At 39.4% G+C, this 16,824-nt stretch overlaps 1 protein-coding gene across 6 annotated transcripts in view; it reads left to right on the forward strand.

The window, feature by feature from the left end:
• PLD1 (phospholipase D1) overlaps positions 1–16,824 on the forward strand; it is a 337,459-nt gene that overhangs the window by 146,308 nt on the left and 174,327 nt on the right. For all 6 annotated transcript variants that reach the window (XM_066347950.1, XM_066347955.1, XM_066347949.1 and 3 more), the window contains 2 exons: positions 3,213–3,271; positions 4,602–4,694. In XM_066347950.1, the coding sequence (XP_066204047.1) occupies positions 3,213–3,271; positions 4,602–4,694 (152 nt within the window). The remainder of the gene's footprint in view (positions 1–3,212; positions 3,272–4,601; positions 4,695–16,824) is intronic.

Here is a 16,824-nt window from a genome sequence, read left to right on the forward strand (position 1 = left end):
TTACAAGCAGAGCCCAGTTAGTATGTGTGTGAAGTTATACATAGATAAGAAGTGGCTTGGTGTTATTTACATTAACTTTGTAAATTAATGAAAATAAGAACATCTTAAAAAGTGATTTAATGTAAACATTTCAGTAGATTGACATAAAGGGGGTTCCCTGCGAGGAACTCCCAAAAAGGTGGTTTGAGGTGATGATCCTGTAGATTGACACCTGTTAGAAGGCATTGGCCAGAAAGGGTACTAAAGCTGAGGGGCCCCTGCTGCGTAGTCGCCCAGACTCCAGCGTTGATGTGGACTGTCTCCATGCCGCTCTGAGCTCTGACCAAAGCCAGCCAAGAGGAGCATGCTGACGGGCCCCCTTAAGCTGTACCCAGGCATGCCAAAAGGATTTGTGAGTAATAAATTGCCTGTGTGATTATTGCAACTAATTTGTGCGTCGGTCGTGTCTTTCCTCCGGCATTTAACAGTAGCATCCTCATAGCCACCTCAAGAGTAGTCTCGAAGAGGCTGCCAGCCCTGCTGATAAGCAGGAGTGTCCCACTGCACAGGAAAGTCGAATCAGGGACGCTTGATCGACGTAGAGCTTAGGCTCTACTGGGACAATTGCCAGAGATTTTTCTTTTTCTCTATAATAGGGCTAGTTCTGTCTTGAAATCTCTCTGTAGTAAAACTTTACTAAGCCATTAGGATAATTTTAAAATTTCATATTAATGTATAACTTTCAATTTTCTGTATTGCTAATGTATACTTTTTAACTTAGATGAAATTCTTTACACATAACAATTTTGTTATGATATTCTAAAGCTATGATTTCTGAATTATTTCAAAGATAATTTTGTCAACTATGATAAGAGCTATGTGAATAAAAAATATCCAGATATTAGATAAGTGGTTTCCTTGATATTTGCTCTTCATTCCCAATTCTTCCACCCAGCTGCTCGGGGACTTGGCATAAGTTAGTCACACCTCTGTGGAAGTTTCCCAGTGTGAACTGGGATTGACATTTTCTCTCTCTCCCTAGAGATAAAATGAAAGTTGTGGCTTAGGGTTTTAAAACATTTTGGTTCTGTGGCTCAGTGTGCAGGGTCACTTTTAATGTGTGTCACTATGTTTTCCAAGTAGTGAACATTTCCACAAGTCAGGATTAAAAATTCCTGATACCAAATCACCGTGTTTTATACAACAAATCAATATAAAGACATTGACTTTTAAAATACATATAAAAAATTCAGTGTGGATATATATTTGATTTGTGGTTTTTAAGTGCTTTTGAATTTTTAGTACTTCCTCAAATAACCCTAAAAAAGAAATATATGCGTCTCACTGGTCCTCGCAGGATTGACAGCTCTGCGAGATTTGTAAAATTTTCTTACAAGGTTAATATTAGATATTTCCAAATACATACAAATAATTTAAAAGAAAATTGTTGTGTTTTAGTTTGTTCATTCCATTTACAAGCCCAGATCAAGTACTATTTCCTCTGAGATGTCATGTCAGATAAGAAGTAGTCACCCTGTCTCTATAAAGACTTTCACATGTAACTGTTAGGGTTCTTCCCTCAGAACTTTGTTGATGTGGATATTTCTCCATGTCTGGTCTCTTCTCTGCTCCCTGATGCTAGGAGCATATATTTTTTGTCTTTGATTTTTCTAGTAAGGCTGTTATTGACATGTTCTAAGACCATTGGCAGTTCTGGGCTTACTGTGTTCACTTCTGTAAACAGGAAGCAAAATAATGTTATACTCTAGTTGTTTCAAGGAGGACATGAGGCCAACCTTCTGCATATGCTAGGAATTACATAACATGCATTGGTTTTCCGCTCTGTGCCTCCACGTTTCCATCTAGTGCTCACCTGGTTAGAATAAAGCTGCTCAGTTTGAGTAAGATAAATGTTGAAAAACTTTTTGCCCTTGCAGCTTAATTTTTGAGGATACTGACTGGTCTGACCTAATTCTAAATACCCCTTGCTAATTTTGTGATCTTGGACAATTCATTTAACTTCTCTAAATCAGAGGTTGGCAAACTATGGCCCATGGACTGAATCTAGCCTACTGTCAATTTTTGTGTGGTGCACAAGCTAGGAATAGTTTTTACGTTTTTAAATTTTGAAGAAAATCAGAAGAAGAAGAATATTTCATGACATAAAATTATATTGAATTTATATTTCAGAATGTATAAATAAAGTTTTAATGGAATACAGCCATGCTTATTCGTGTATGTTTTGTCTATGGCTGCTTTCATTATACAATACTTTAACTTTATGGTTCACAAAGCCTAAAACATTTACTGTCTGACTATTTGCAGAGAAAGTTTGCCTATTTTAGCTCTAAACCTCAATTTCCTCTTCTGTACAGTAGGGAAAATAGCACCTCTTTCAGAAAGGTTTGAGATAATGTGTGAAAAATGCTTCGTACAGGGATAATAGATATTAAGCACTCAGTAAATGTCAACTGTTGATGGTATTATATAGTATTTTAGTTTTTAATCTCATAATATAGTTAAGGTGGATCAAAAATTCTCCTCCTTTATATACTCACTAAAACTATAATTATTTTATATTCTAATTACTTATTAAATTTAACATTTTTTAATTATTTAGTTTTTAATTATTTAATATTAATTTTATTACATTTGTATTAGAGTAGTTAGGTATTTCTGATGTTCAAAGACCTCCTCAATCTCCCTTCCCCTCAACCTACTTTGCCTTTACTTTTCTGTTCCTCTCCTTGTCTGACTCACTAGCCCAACTGTGCACACTGGGACCTCTCACCTCTCCTGTTCCAGGTCCCTCTTCATCTCCTGTCCATATGTCCACACGCCAAGTCTAGTCCAGCTTTCAGATCGGGCACCAGCACTACTCTCTTCACACAACTTTCTATTATCTGTGTGTCCACTGTGCCGCACAATCCCCCTTCCCCAGCAACAAAAACAAACACGAAAGACTTTGGGGAGTAAATTCTTTCTCCATGACCTTCTTGAGAACTTTTTTCTGTATGTAAGAGCACACAACACTTTCTTGGTTGTGTTTTAGAATTACGTATATACTTCTAACCTGTACTCTCTCAGGGAAATGCCATTGTTATTGATCTGTGTGGTCTGTCCAGCACCCCGAATGTGTTTATACATTGCAGTACCTAATATGTGGTTTTTTTTAAATGCAGAATTTGTTTTTTCCCGATTTTTTTAAGCATGGATTTTTGGCCTCTTTTCAGGCGGAATTCCTTGGTATAAGCCAGCTGTCTTTCATCCATGATTTGGGACCAAAGGGCATGTAAGTTCCAATGTTGGATCTTTAAAAAGAAGTGTGAGAGTTGATAAGCATTTACATTTGATTTACTGGCATGCCATGATGATGGCTCTCACCTGGTTTCACTGCTGGCCTCTTCTCAACAGAGTCAGTTGGTGCAATGGAGGGCACCTATTTATACAAAACAGGGTGTCTTGCTGTAGCTAGCAACAGCTCCACCCTCTTATGTGCTTATAGCACTAATTTCCTCTAACCACACAGTTGAAATGTTTAATACAAGTAGCACATATACTGCTCACAAAAATGAGGGGATATTTTATCACTTCATATTCATTTTGAAATATCCCCTCATTTTTGTGAGCAGTATATAATGAGTGAGAGAGTGCAATAAAAATCAAACTCTATATTATGTATTTGGAAGTTGCTAAGATAGTAGATCTTAAAAGTTTCATCACAAGAAAATATTGTAACTATAGTAATGGAGGTTAGCTAGACTTATTGTGATCAGTCACTTTACATTATATACAAATAATTGAATCACTGGGTTGTATACCTAAAACTAATGTTGTATGTCAGTTATACCTCAATGTTTAAAAAATTATATATTCAAGATTTCTTCTTCTAGTCACTTAAAGAAGTTAGCTGTTTATCATTAATTTTCACGACTAAAAATAATACTGTGCAAAATGCATATTATGTAACAAGATTGAAATTTACTTAAGGATTATTTTCCTTCACAATAGGGGAGCTTGAGCTTAACTATTTTTAGTAAAGATCATTGTTAGTAATTGTTTTAAAATATTTCTTTGTTTAGCCATTATTCTTGTTCTTGGTTTTCACATATTTCAAAATCAAGATCTTTCTTCTACCAAAGCTACAAGCCTTTGCTCTACTTCCTTTGACATGGCTTGGTCTTAACACTGTAGGTATAGGGATGCAGAAATGTGTTGGAAACCATGGGTTGGCACCTCTTATGATCTGAACAGCAGCTGGACCATCCTTATGGCAGCCCTTGGCAATGTGAGGATTTTTCCAGGCTGTTACAATGATTAGAGGGAATGCTGAGCTTTTAGAGCTAGAAGCCAGGATGCGTAAGATCCTGCAGTGTGCACAGCACAATTATGCTGCTCCCAAATTCAACAGGTCTACATCGACCAGAGTGCTTTAAAAATTAGCTGCTACAGTATTCAGTCTAGCAAATATAGTGCTAAGCTATTTCAAAATGAGAGAGGAAAGAGTGGGGAGGAAAGGCATGTGAGAATGAAACAGGTATTTAGTTCCAAGTGCAAGGCTGTGTCAGCTAAGAATGTATTGGAAATTTGAAGATGATGGGTTAACTTGATATCTTTTTCAGAGAAGGCATGATAATGAAGAGATCCGGGGGACACAGGATACCGGGCTTGAATTGTTGTGGTCAGGGAAGAGCCTGCTACCGGTGGTCAAGAAGGTAGGACTAAGGAATTTTGTGTATTTGTTTTAATAAACTGGATATTAGGGAAGTTTTTTCATACTAGTTTTAAAATGAATTATAAATTAATTATAAATCCTTTGAAAGTCATAGCAGAGAAAATTTTAAGTTATTTTAAATTCTAAGTTTTTATCATCTGTTTAAACATTTTCCTCAAATCTAAACTTGTAGGCAGAGTGTAAAAACTATATACATAAAAACCTGGTGTACAATAGGACTCAAAAATTGGCCAGCCCAAGAACATATACAAATGGCTAATAGGCACATGTAAAAATGCTTGACATTGCTAGTCATTACGGAAATGTAAACCGAAGCCACATTGAGCTAGAACTTTATACCCACTGGATGGCTATAGCAAAGAAGATGGACAATAGGGAGATCCAAGATGGCAGCATATGAGGTGAGTGTTTTACTCACTTCCTCCCAGGACCAAACTGGAATTACAACTAAAATATACATGAACCTAAACAACCAACTGAAGACTAAGTGGAGAGAAGTCTCGTAATCAAGGATTTATAAAAGAAGCCACATTGAGACCAGTAGGAAGGGTGGAGCTATAAAATGGGCTGGTCCTGCTTCCACCGGCAGCAATTGAGGAACTGGGGAGATGTCTCACATGCAAAGGCTCCCCCTAAGAAGTGTGAGGTCTCAACCTCACACTAGGATCCCCAGACAGAGCACCAGAGCCAAAAGAGGCACACACATAACATCAGGCCATGAAAATGAGTGGGAATTCTTTGTGCCAGATAGAGACAAGAGTCTGCTAGAAACAGACACCTTCCTAAAGTGCCAATGAACAAAATATCATTCTCTGCCACTCACCCTGGGCTTGGTGGAGGAAGGGTGGAGCAGACTGGAATCCAGTGAGGAGAGACCAGGGTTTGTGGTCCTAGGGAGAGAGCTAAGGGACCAGCCACTGGGACCCCTGTCCTGGGTCACTACCCCCTACTGCAGATATCATCTTTCTTGGGTGAAATACTTCGCTCCTTACAGCATCAGCCTGGGGGAACACTTAGCACCCTCTGGACTTTCTGTTGTCCCCACCCCGTGGAGCTCACACCCTGCTGAGGAGCCAGCTGCCTCAGCCATGGTATAGAGGTGTGGGCAGACTCATGGGGTATCAGTGACTGAGTGGTGTGGTTTTGGGATGGTGGCCATTCCCCCCACTTTCCTGTCAACTAACTAGCACATCCCCCTCATGGGAGACACTGTAGCCCCATCTTCTCAATTCCTGGTGGCTCCATCCTGCCAAGGACTGGGCAGAATCTGGAACAGACTCAGTTGTATGGCTCTGGAGTTGGGGCCACTTCTCCCACCTTCTGCCAAGCCTGACTGGTACCCCCTCACAGGAGACCCACAAGCCTCACCCTCTTCCAGTGGCCCCACCCTATTGAGCTTGGGCTCCTAACACAGTCTTAGACAGACTGAGTTGTGTGGCTCTAGGCTGGGAAGCCATTTCCCCCTCATATACCTAACCAATGCAGAGCTATCTCTTCACATGGCTACTTCTTGGTTTATTTGGGCCTGTTAAACTCATCTGGCCTCACCCTGATGATTCTTGAGACCCTGCTGTCTCACAAAGGCCTGCAGGCACCTGGCCGGTGGCAGCTAGATTTGATATCCCCTGGGACATTTGCTGAATGGCTTCAGATCCAACACTAGGACTGAGTTTGAACCTGTATGAATCTGGTGAACACCACTTGTCCATATTGAATGACTCACTGAGAAACTACCTATGCAACTAGAATACCCCCAGAGGCTCTTTAAGTGACTAAGCCTAATAGGCAGCAAGCAGGCAAAGGCAGATCTTGGGGTTTCTTGGGACTTTTGTTGATTTGCCCCTGGGTCCAGAACTGATAAAAGCAGGCTTTGGTGTGCATCCTGGTATTTCCTGTGTACACGCAGGTCCAGCAGATACAGCCACAAACTGTGGATTGCTTTGTGGCTCCAAACAAGGTTGCCCCGGGCCAGTCACAGGAAGTGTCTGATTTTGACCAGCACCAGAGTCCCTCTCAAGAGGTTCTAAAACCAACACAGGCAGTGGCCAGTTTCATCAGAGCAGGATCCAATTAGCTTCACAAGTGGCATATCCAAAGGGAGATCTTAGATCTTGGCAGGGACAAGATACTGCTGAGGCAAATTCTGCATCATGTGGTCAGTACCTGCACAGCAGCTTGTACACTATTGTCAGGGTCAGTCCTCACAGTCAGCCAGCCTGAAGGTTGACCCCACACACAAATGAGCCAATAGCAATTAAGACTCAGTTACAACAGGAGGGCCCATATAACCCATACAAGGAATATGCCTAGAACACCCAGATCAAGAGATCAAGGGAGACTATGCCACTGGGTTTCATAGGACATCTGCTACATAGGGGCCACCCTACCAAGATTGGGAGTCATAGACAATCTATCTGATACATAGAAATAAACACAAAGAGTATTCAAATTGGGGAGACAAACATGCCCCAAATGGAAGAATGGGGGAAATCTCCAGAAAAAGAGTTTAAAAAAATGGAGATAAGAAATATATCGGGGAGTGACGTCACGGAAATGGCGCCGTGAGCAGCGCGTCCGACAGATCTCCCCAAAATCACAACAAATTTATCAACTAGAAACAGGAAAATTTATCTTCGGAGCAAACTGAAAGCAAAAGGACTGTTATCACTCGAATCTGAGAGACGAGGGTGTGGAGGAAGCTACCGCAGGGACGTTCATTCAAGCCGCGAGAAAGTGCGCCGGTGGTAAGTCATCCCGCACTCGGAAACCGCCGCCGCCGCCGCCACCGCGAGCGGTGGGTCGGTTGCAGAGCCAGCGGCAAACAGCCGCTGGCGCGCTCCCGGTCTGATTGCAGACCGAGCATTGCAGACCGAGCACTGCTAACGTTCCCAGCGGCCCGCGCACGGGGAGCGGGAGAGGCCCCAGGGCGGTATTCCCTACTTGGGAGATTCTCTCCGCGGGCGGGGCACCTCACCCAGCCATTCAAGCTAACAATCAAGCGTTGGGGGAGGGGCGCGCGCAGGCAGCCTGAAATACCTTCGGGAGCACAGCTGCGACCCAATTACTAAAATTAACTTAACCCGTGAAATCTGCGCACCCTCGGTTCTAATTGATAAGATCTCTCTCAGTTCACCGACCCAAGACAAGAGGCGTGATATTTTTTGGTGCCTCTCGCTAAAGGGGCGGGGGCAACTTCTGATTGATAGAGCCTCCATATTTAGGGATAAACGCTAACAAGAAGGACTTGGCAGATAATAAGATCTATACCACACTAGTCGCAAGCAGAGACTAGTGCCTCTTTTTACCGGCCAAAACAGGCTACAAAGTGTGGAAAGCCTGGGTTGAGAGGTCCAACGGAATGCTAGGCGTTGAACAATCACCTTGATAACAATTGACTCCCACCCCCGCCTGATTACACTGGAGGCCCTGACTGTCAGAGCCCTTCCCAGAGCCTTGCACTGAGTGGGGATAGAGTGGGGATTTCCCAGCTCTTTGAGCCTCTTACTCCCCAGGCAGAAGCAGTGGCAGCCTTGGGGCTGGATCGCCAGGCTGCTGGTTCAGGAGGGGGGGACTGGGAGAGAGAATCCACGAAGGCGAACTCTCTCGTCGTTAGACCCTGCAGACGCCGGCAGGCCTTGACTACCAACAAGAATAAAGCCAATTGTGTGACATTGCCATAGAACCCCATCAACTGCAAGTCCCTGCCTGGGTGTGGCGCAGGGGCAGGGCCTGGGGTGCAGAGTCGCCGACCGGGAAGAGGGAGAGAGGAGAAGGAGGAAGAGGTTGACATCTCAAAATCAGGAAAAATCCACAGACTTTGCAGCTTGTTCCACTGTTTGTTGGTTGTTTTTTTTTTTGTAGTTGTTGTTGTTTGTTCCTTCTATCTTATTGCCTTTATTTCCTCCACCTCAGCCCTTCTATTCTCTGCCCATCTTATGCTTCCCTTTTCTTGAACTACACTACCCATAAGTGTTACATTTTATTTCTCTCCTTCATCCTCACCCTCCTTTGGGGTTATACTCCAGGACACTTAATTCTCACTCTCTCCTCTTTTGTTTTTTTTGCCTTATTTTGTTTTTTTCTCTTCCTTTTTTATTTCTTCCTTCGTTTTTCACTTTTTCTTATTTTTTCCTTTCTATTCGTTTTTTCTTTTCTCGTTTTACTTTCCTCCCATTTAATCCTCAAATCACGAACAAATTAGTTAATTTGGGACTCAAGGTTTTTTTTTTGGCTTTGTTTTTCTTTTTCGGTTTTGTTTTTGTTTTTTTCTGGTTGGTTTGTTTTAGTGGCATTTTGGGTCCTCCCAAACCAAGGTCTCCATTGTATTTGGTCTTTGCTCCACTTAATACAACGTATTTTTACTTATTATTTTTATTTTTTCCTCTTGATTATTCCTTTTTTTTTTTTGTCCTTTTTTCTGGTTCCCTCTTGTCCCTCTCATTATATCTCTTGGTTGACCGTCACCCGCAGGCAGATCAACTTATGCTTGTCTAAGATTTTCTTCCCTTTTTTTTTATTTTTATTTATTTATTTATTTTTTTTTGCCCCCTTGAACTCTTCACCGCAAACCAGGCCCTCCATTATAGGCACGATATTTCCCTGAGGAGGGGAGAGGAGGGAAGGAGAACAAAGAAAAAAAAAAGGGGGAAATAATAAATTATTACTGCTTTTTTTTTTTTTTGTGGGGTGTTTTACCCTTTGTTTTTTTTTTGTTTTTTTTTTGTTTGTTTGTTTGTTTTGTTTTTTTTGTTTTTGTTTTTGTTTTTGTTTTTTACTTTTTACTCTTTATTAATTCTAATTAGTGCTATCAACAAGACCACCCGCAGATGCCAATAAGAAAGAGGAAATCGAATATTATGGATACAAAAGAAAGAGAGGTAACACAAATAGATGTGGAAAAATCTATGGAGAAAAGACTTAACATATTGGAAGCCTTGGAGCTAAATGACAGAGAATTTAAAATAGAAATCTTAAAAATACTCAGAGATATACAAGAAAACACGGAAAGGCAATATAGGGAGATCAGAAAACAACTCAATGAACACAAAGAATATATTACCAAGGAAATTGAAACTATAAAAACAAATCAAACAGAAATGAAAAACTCAATTCACGAGCTGAAAAATGAGGTAACAAGCTTAGCTAGCAGAACAACCCAGATTGAAGATAGGATTAGTGAAATAGAAGACAAACAACTTGAGGCACAACAGAGAGAAGAAGAAAGAGACTCAAAAATAATAAAAAACGAGAAAGCCCTACAGGAATTATCTGACTCCATCAGAAAGAATAACATAAGAATAATAGGTATATCAGAGGGAGAAGAGAAAGAAAATGGAATGGAGAATATACTCAAACAAATAATAGACGAGAACTTCCCAAGCCTGTGGAAAGAACTAAAGCCTCAAGTTCAAGAAGCAAACAGAACACCGAGTTTTCTTAACCCCAACAAACCCACTCCAAGGCACATCATAATAAAGATGACACAAACCAATGACAAAGAAAAAATTCTCAAGGCAGCCAGGGAAAAGAAGAGTACAACATATAAAGGAAGGCCTATTAGATTATCATCAGATTTCTCAGCAGAAACTCTACAAGCTAGAAGAGAGTGGACCCCAATATTTAAGGCCCTGAAAGAGAGGAACTTTCAGCCAAGAATACTATACCCATCAAAGCTATCCTTCAAGTATGAAGGAGATATAAAAACATTCACAAATACAGAAAAGATGAGAGAATTTATCACGAGAAAGCCCCCACTCCAGGAAATACTAAAGGGGGTTTTCCAACCAGATTCAAAGAACAAAAGAAAACAACACCACAAGTAACAGCTCCACCAAGAACACAATAAAACCAAACTTAAACTGTGACAACAAAGAAAAAAAAAAGGGGGGGGAGAGAATGGAGATTAACAGTAGCAAAGGACGATGAAGTGCAGAAATACTTATAAGATAGGGTACTACAATGAATATGGTAGGTACCCTTTTCATTACTTAATGGTAACCACCCTTGAAAAAACCACCACAAAAACACATGACTTAAAAAAGGTAGCAACAGAGGAAAGAAGTATGGAACACAAACAAACAGAAACAAATGATAGAAAAACAAAAGAGAAGAATCAAACTAGATACAAAACTAACAGAAAGCAATTTATAAAATGGTAGTAGGGAACCCACAAGTGTCAATAATTACACTAAATGTAAATGGATTAAACTTACCAATAAAAAGACACAGAGTAGCAGAATGGATTAAAAAAGAAAATCCAACTATATGCTGCCTACAAGAAACACATCTAAGCAACAAGGATAAAAACAAATTCAAAGTGAAAGGCTGGAAAACAATACTCCAAGCAAACAACACCCAAAAAAAAGCAGGTGTAGCAATACTCATATCTGATAATGCTGACTACAAGACAGAAAAAGTACTCAGAGACAAAAATGGTCACTTCATAATGATTAAGGGGACACTGAATCAAGAAGACATAACAATCCTTAATATATATGCACCAAACCAAGGAGCACCAAAATATATAAGACAGCTACTTATTGACCTTAAAACAAAAACTAACAAAAATACAATCATACTTGGAGACCTCAATACTCCGCTGACGGCTCTAGATCGGTCATCCAAACAGAGAATCAATAAAGATATAGTGGCCTTGAACGAAATACTAGAACACCTGGATATGATAGACATCTACAGGACACTTCATCCCAAAGCGACAGAGTATACATTTTGCTCTAGTGTACATGGAACATTCTCAAGAATTGACCATATGTTGGGCCACAAAGACAATATCAGCAAATTTAGAAAAATTGAAATTGTACCAAGCATATTTTCTGATCATAAAGCCTTGAAACTAGAATTCAACGGCAAAAAAGAGGGGGAAAAACCCACAAAAATGTGGAAACTAAACAACATACTTCTAAAAAATGAATGGGTCAAAGAAGAAATAAGCGCAGAGATCAAAAGATACATACAGACAAATGAAAATGAAAATACGACATATCAGAATCTCTGGGATGCAGCAAAAGCAGTAATAAGAGGAAAGTTCATATCACTTCAGGCCTATATGAACAAACAAGAGAGAGCCGAAGTAAACCACTTAACGTCACACCTTAAGGAACTAGAAAAAGAAGAACAAAGACAACCCAAAACCAGCCGAAGAAAGGAGATAATAAAAATCAGAGCAGAAATAAATGAAATAGAGAACAGAAAAACTATAGAAAAAATCAATAAAACAAGGAGCTGGTTCTTTGAAAAGGTCAACAAAATTGACAAACCCTTGGCAAGACTCATCAAGGAAAAAAGGCACAGGACTCAAATAAATAAAATCCAAAATGAAAGAGGAGAGATCACCACAGACATCATAGATATACAAAGAATTATTGTAGAATACTATGAAAAATTATATGCCACCAAATACAACAATCTAGAAGAAATGGATAAATTCCTAGAACAATACAACCTTCCTAGACTGAGTCATGAAGAAGCAGAAAGCCTAAACAGACCAATCAGCAGGGAGGAAATAGAAAAAACTATTAAAAACCTCCCCAAAAATAAAAGTCCAGGCCCAGACGGTTATACTAGTGAATTCTATCAAACATTCAAAGAAGACTTGTTTCCTATTGTACTCAAAGTCTTCCAAAAAATTGAAGAAGAAGCAATACTTCCGAACACATTTTATGAGGCCAACATAACCCTCATACCAAAACCTGGCAAGGATGGCACAAAGAAAGAAAACTACAGACCAATATCTCTAATGAATACAGATGCTAAAATTCTAAACAAAATACTGGCAAACCGAATACAACAACATATTAAAAAAATAATACATCATGATCAAGTGGGATTCATCCCAGAATCTCAAGGATGGTTCAACATACGCAAAACGGTTAACGTAATACACCATATCAACAAAACAAAGAACAAAAACCACATGATCTTATCAATAGACGCAGAAAAGGCTTTTGATAAAATACAACACAATTTTATGTTTAAGACTCTCAACAAAATGGGTATAGAAGGAAAATATCTCAACATGATAAAGGCCATATATGATAAACCATCAGCTAACATCATATTAAATGGCACTAAACTGAAGGCTTTCCCCCTTAAATCAGGAACAAGACAGGGTTGTCCACTCTCTCCACTCTTATTTAACGTGGTGCTAGAAGTTCTGGCCAGAGCAATCAGACAAGACAAAGAAATAAAAGGCATCCATATTGGAAAAGAAGAAGTAAAGGTATCACTTTTTGCTGATGATATGATCCTATACATCGAAAACCCGAAGGACTCCACAAAAAGATTATTAGAAACAATAAACCAATACAGTAAGGTCGCAGGATACAAAATTAACATACAGAAGTCCATAGCCTTTCTCTATGCCAACAATGAAATATTAGAAAACGAACTCAAAAAAATAATCCCCTTCACGATTGCAACAAAAAAAATAAAATACCTAGGAATAAACATAACAAAGAATGTAAAGGACCTATATAATGAAAATTACAAAGCATTGTTAAGGGAAATCGAAAAAGATACAATGAGATGGAAAAATATTCCTTGCTCTTGGATAGGAAGAATAAATATAATCAAAATGGCCATATTACCCAAAGCAATATACAAATTTAATGCAATTCCCATCAAAATCCCTATGAGATTTTTTAAAGAAATGGAACAAAAAATCATCAGATTTATATGGAACTATAAAAAACCCCGAATAGCCAAAACAATCCTAAGGAAAAAGAATGAAGCTGGGGGCATTACAATACCTGACTTTAAACTATATTATAGGGCCACAATAATCAAAACAGCATGGTATTGGCAGAAAAATAGACACTCAGACCAATGGAACAGAATAGAAAGCCCAGAAATAAAACCACATATATATGGTCAAATAATCTTTGATAAAGGGGCCAACAACACACAATGGAGAAAAGAAAGCCTCTTCAACAAATGGTGTTGGGAAAACTGGAAAGCCACATGCAAAAGAATGAAACTCGACTACAGCCTGTCCCGGTGTACTAAAATTAATTCAAAATGGATCAAAGACCTAAATATAAGACCTGAAACAATAAAGTACATAGAAGAAGACATAGGTACTAAACTCATGGACCTAGGTTTTAAAGAACATTTTATGAACTTGACTCCAATGGCAAGAGAAGTGAAGGCAAAGATAAATGAATGGGACTACATCAGAATAAAAAGTTTTTGCTCAGCAAGAGAAACTGATATAAAAATAAACAGACAGCCGACTAAATGGGAAATGATATTTTCAAACAACAGCTCAGATAAGGGCCTAATTTCCAAAATTTACAAAGAACTCATAAAACTCAACAACAAACAAACAAACAATCCAATAAAAAAATGGGAAGAAGACATGAATAGACACTTCTCCCAGGAAGAGATACAAATGGCCAACAGATATATGAAAAAATGCTCAGCTTCATTAGTTATTAGGGAAATGCAAATCAAAACTACAATGAGATACCACCTCACACCTGTTAGATTAGCTATGATCAACAAGACGGGTAATAGCAAATGTTGGAGAGGCTGTGGAGAAAAAGGAACCCTCATTCACTGTTGGTGGGACTGTAAGGTAGTACAACCATTATGGAGGAAAGTATGGTGGTTCCTCAAAAAACTGCAAATAGAACTACCTTATGACCCAGCAATCCCTCTACTTGGTATATACCCCCAAAACTCAGAAACATTGATACGTGAAGACACATGTAGCCCCATGTTCATTGCAGCACTGTTCACAGTGGCCAAGACATGGAAACAACCAAAAAGCCCTTCAATAGAAGACTGGATAAAGAAGATGTGGCACATATACACTATGGAATACTACTCAGCCATAAGAAACGATGACATCAGATCATTTACAGCAAAATGGTGGGATCTTGATAACATTATAAGGAGTGAAATAAGTAAATCAGAAAAAAACAAGAACTACATGATTCCATACATTGGTGGAACATAAAAATGAGACTAAGAGACATGGACAAGAGTGTGGTGGTTACCAGGGGTGGGGGGAGGGAGGACAGGGGGAGAGTTAGGGGGAGGGGGAGGGGCACAGAGAACTAGATAGAGGGTGGCGAAGGACAATCTGACTTTGGGCGAGGGGTATGCAACATAATTTAATGACAAAATAACCTAGACATGTTTTCTTTGAATATATGTACCCTGATTTATTAATGTCATCCCATTACCATTAATAAAAATTTATTTAAAAAAAAAAAAAAAAAAAAGAAAAAAAAAAGAAATATATCGGATATAAAGTTTAAAACACAGTTATAAGGATTTTGATGCAGAAGGTCCAGACCAAGAAAATGGATCTGGTGTTGTGGGATTCCAAAAAAAAAAAAAAAACCCCACAAGGAGGACCAGATGGAGCAGCCTTTATTACTTACATACGGGAGCAGCATCGATGGTGGCTGGTCAGTGAAAGTTCCTGATAAGCCTTGGGTGGTTACTAAAGAGAAATTTTTGTCTAACAAGCAGGTAAGTAGGGGTAGGGGAAAGGGTATACCTGTTCTGTATTGCCCCTCCTTGATACATATCAGGTAACTCAGTTCCATTGTTCTTAGAAAACCTTAGTTTCAGTTTGACACTTTAATCTCATGACCCAAGGCCGGAATCTGTGACCACTGCTTCACGTAGCTGGGGGAGGGAAAGGCCATGTCCAGCATCAACCCTACAAAGGATGCTCAAGGAACTTAGTGAGAACTTCAACAAAGAGACAGCAAGCAAAAAAGGACATAGAAACCATAAAAAAAAGTCAGAAATTAAGAATATCCCTGAAGGAATAGACTGTAGGTTGAATGAAGCAGAGGAGCAAATCAGTGATTTGAGACAAGATAGCAGAAAAAACCCAATCAGGGCAGGAAAAAGAAAAAAGAATTTTAAAAAATTAGATTAGTTTAAGGAAACCTTGGGACAACATGAAGCATAACAACATTCATATAAAGGGATACCAGAAGGAAAAGAGAAAGAATAAGAGATTTAGAACCAATTTGAAGAAATAATGACCAAAAAGTTCCCTAACCTGGTGAAGGAAAAAGACATACAAATCTAAGAAGCACAGAGAGTCCTAAACAAAAGGCCCAAACCAAGATATATCAAAATGACAAAGGTTAGCCTGACCTGTGGTGGCGCAGTGGATAAAGCATCAACCTGGAAATGCTGAGGTTGCCGGTTCAAAACCCTGGGCTTGCCTGGTCAAGGCACATATGGTTGATGCTTCCTGCTCTTCCCCCCCCCCCTTCTCTCTCTCTCTCTTTCTCTCTCTCTCTCTCTCTCTTCTCTATAATGAATAAATAAAATCTTTAAAAAAAAGATATACTTAAAAAAATAACAAAGGTTAAATGACAAAAAAGTAAAATGACAAAAGTTAAAGTCAAATAGAGAATCTTTTTGTTTGTTTTTAGCAAGAGTGAGAGAAGGGGGGAACAGACAGGGACAGACAGGAAATGAGAGATGAGAAGCATCAACTCGCAGTTATGGCACTTTCAGGCGTTCATTAATTGCTTTCTTATATGTGCCTTGACTGGGAGGGGGGGTTCTAGCTTGTTGAAGGAAAATCAGACCCCAATGGAGGAGACATTCAGACAACTTAGTTAACAAAGGAAGGAGAATTTATTAGTAGCCAGTGGAGCATGTGGGGTTAGTAGCACCAAAGCATAAGCTCCCCAAATTAGATTTTCTTACAGTTTATATACCTTTACAGTGTCTAAGCAATGGGCATGTGATTCTTTTGTTTAAGGTTTCCCAGGATTCAAGGAGAGGGGAGGTAAGCAAGGAGGAAGGGGTTTCCAGATCACTGGTCATAGCTATATACAGATCCTGCTTTCTTGCTTTGTATTGCAAATGGCTCTAAGCAAACATTTAGAGAACTATGGGATGTAGTTAATTTATAACTTGCTGACTCAGTTATTCCTGCTGGCTCTTTTCCCTTATATTTTTCTGGTTTCTCCCTTCTCAAAGCAGGAGGGAGGCTTGCTCCCTCCTCAAGCTAAGCCAGTGACTCCTTGCTCAAGTCAGTGACCTTTGTCCCAAGCCAGCAACCATGGGGTCAGGTCTATGATCCCACACTAAAGCCAGAGACCCCACAC

This window comes from Saccopteryx leptura, chromosome 8, assembly GCF_036850995.1.
Source record: "Saccopteryx leptura isolate mSacLep1 chromosome 8, mSacLep1_pri_phased_curated, whole genome shotgun sequence".
Taxonomy (NCBI): domain Eukaryota; kingdom Metazoa; phylum Chordata; class Mammalia; order Chiroptera; family Emballonuridae; genus Saccopteryx; species Saccopteryx leptura.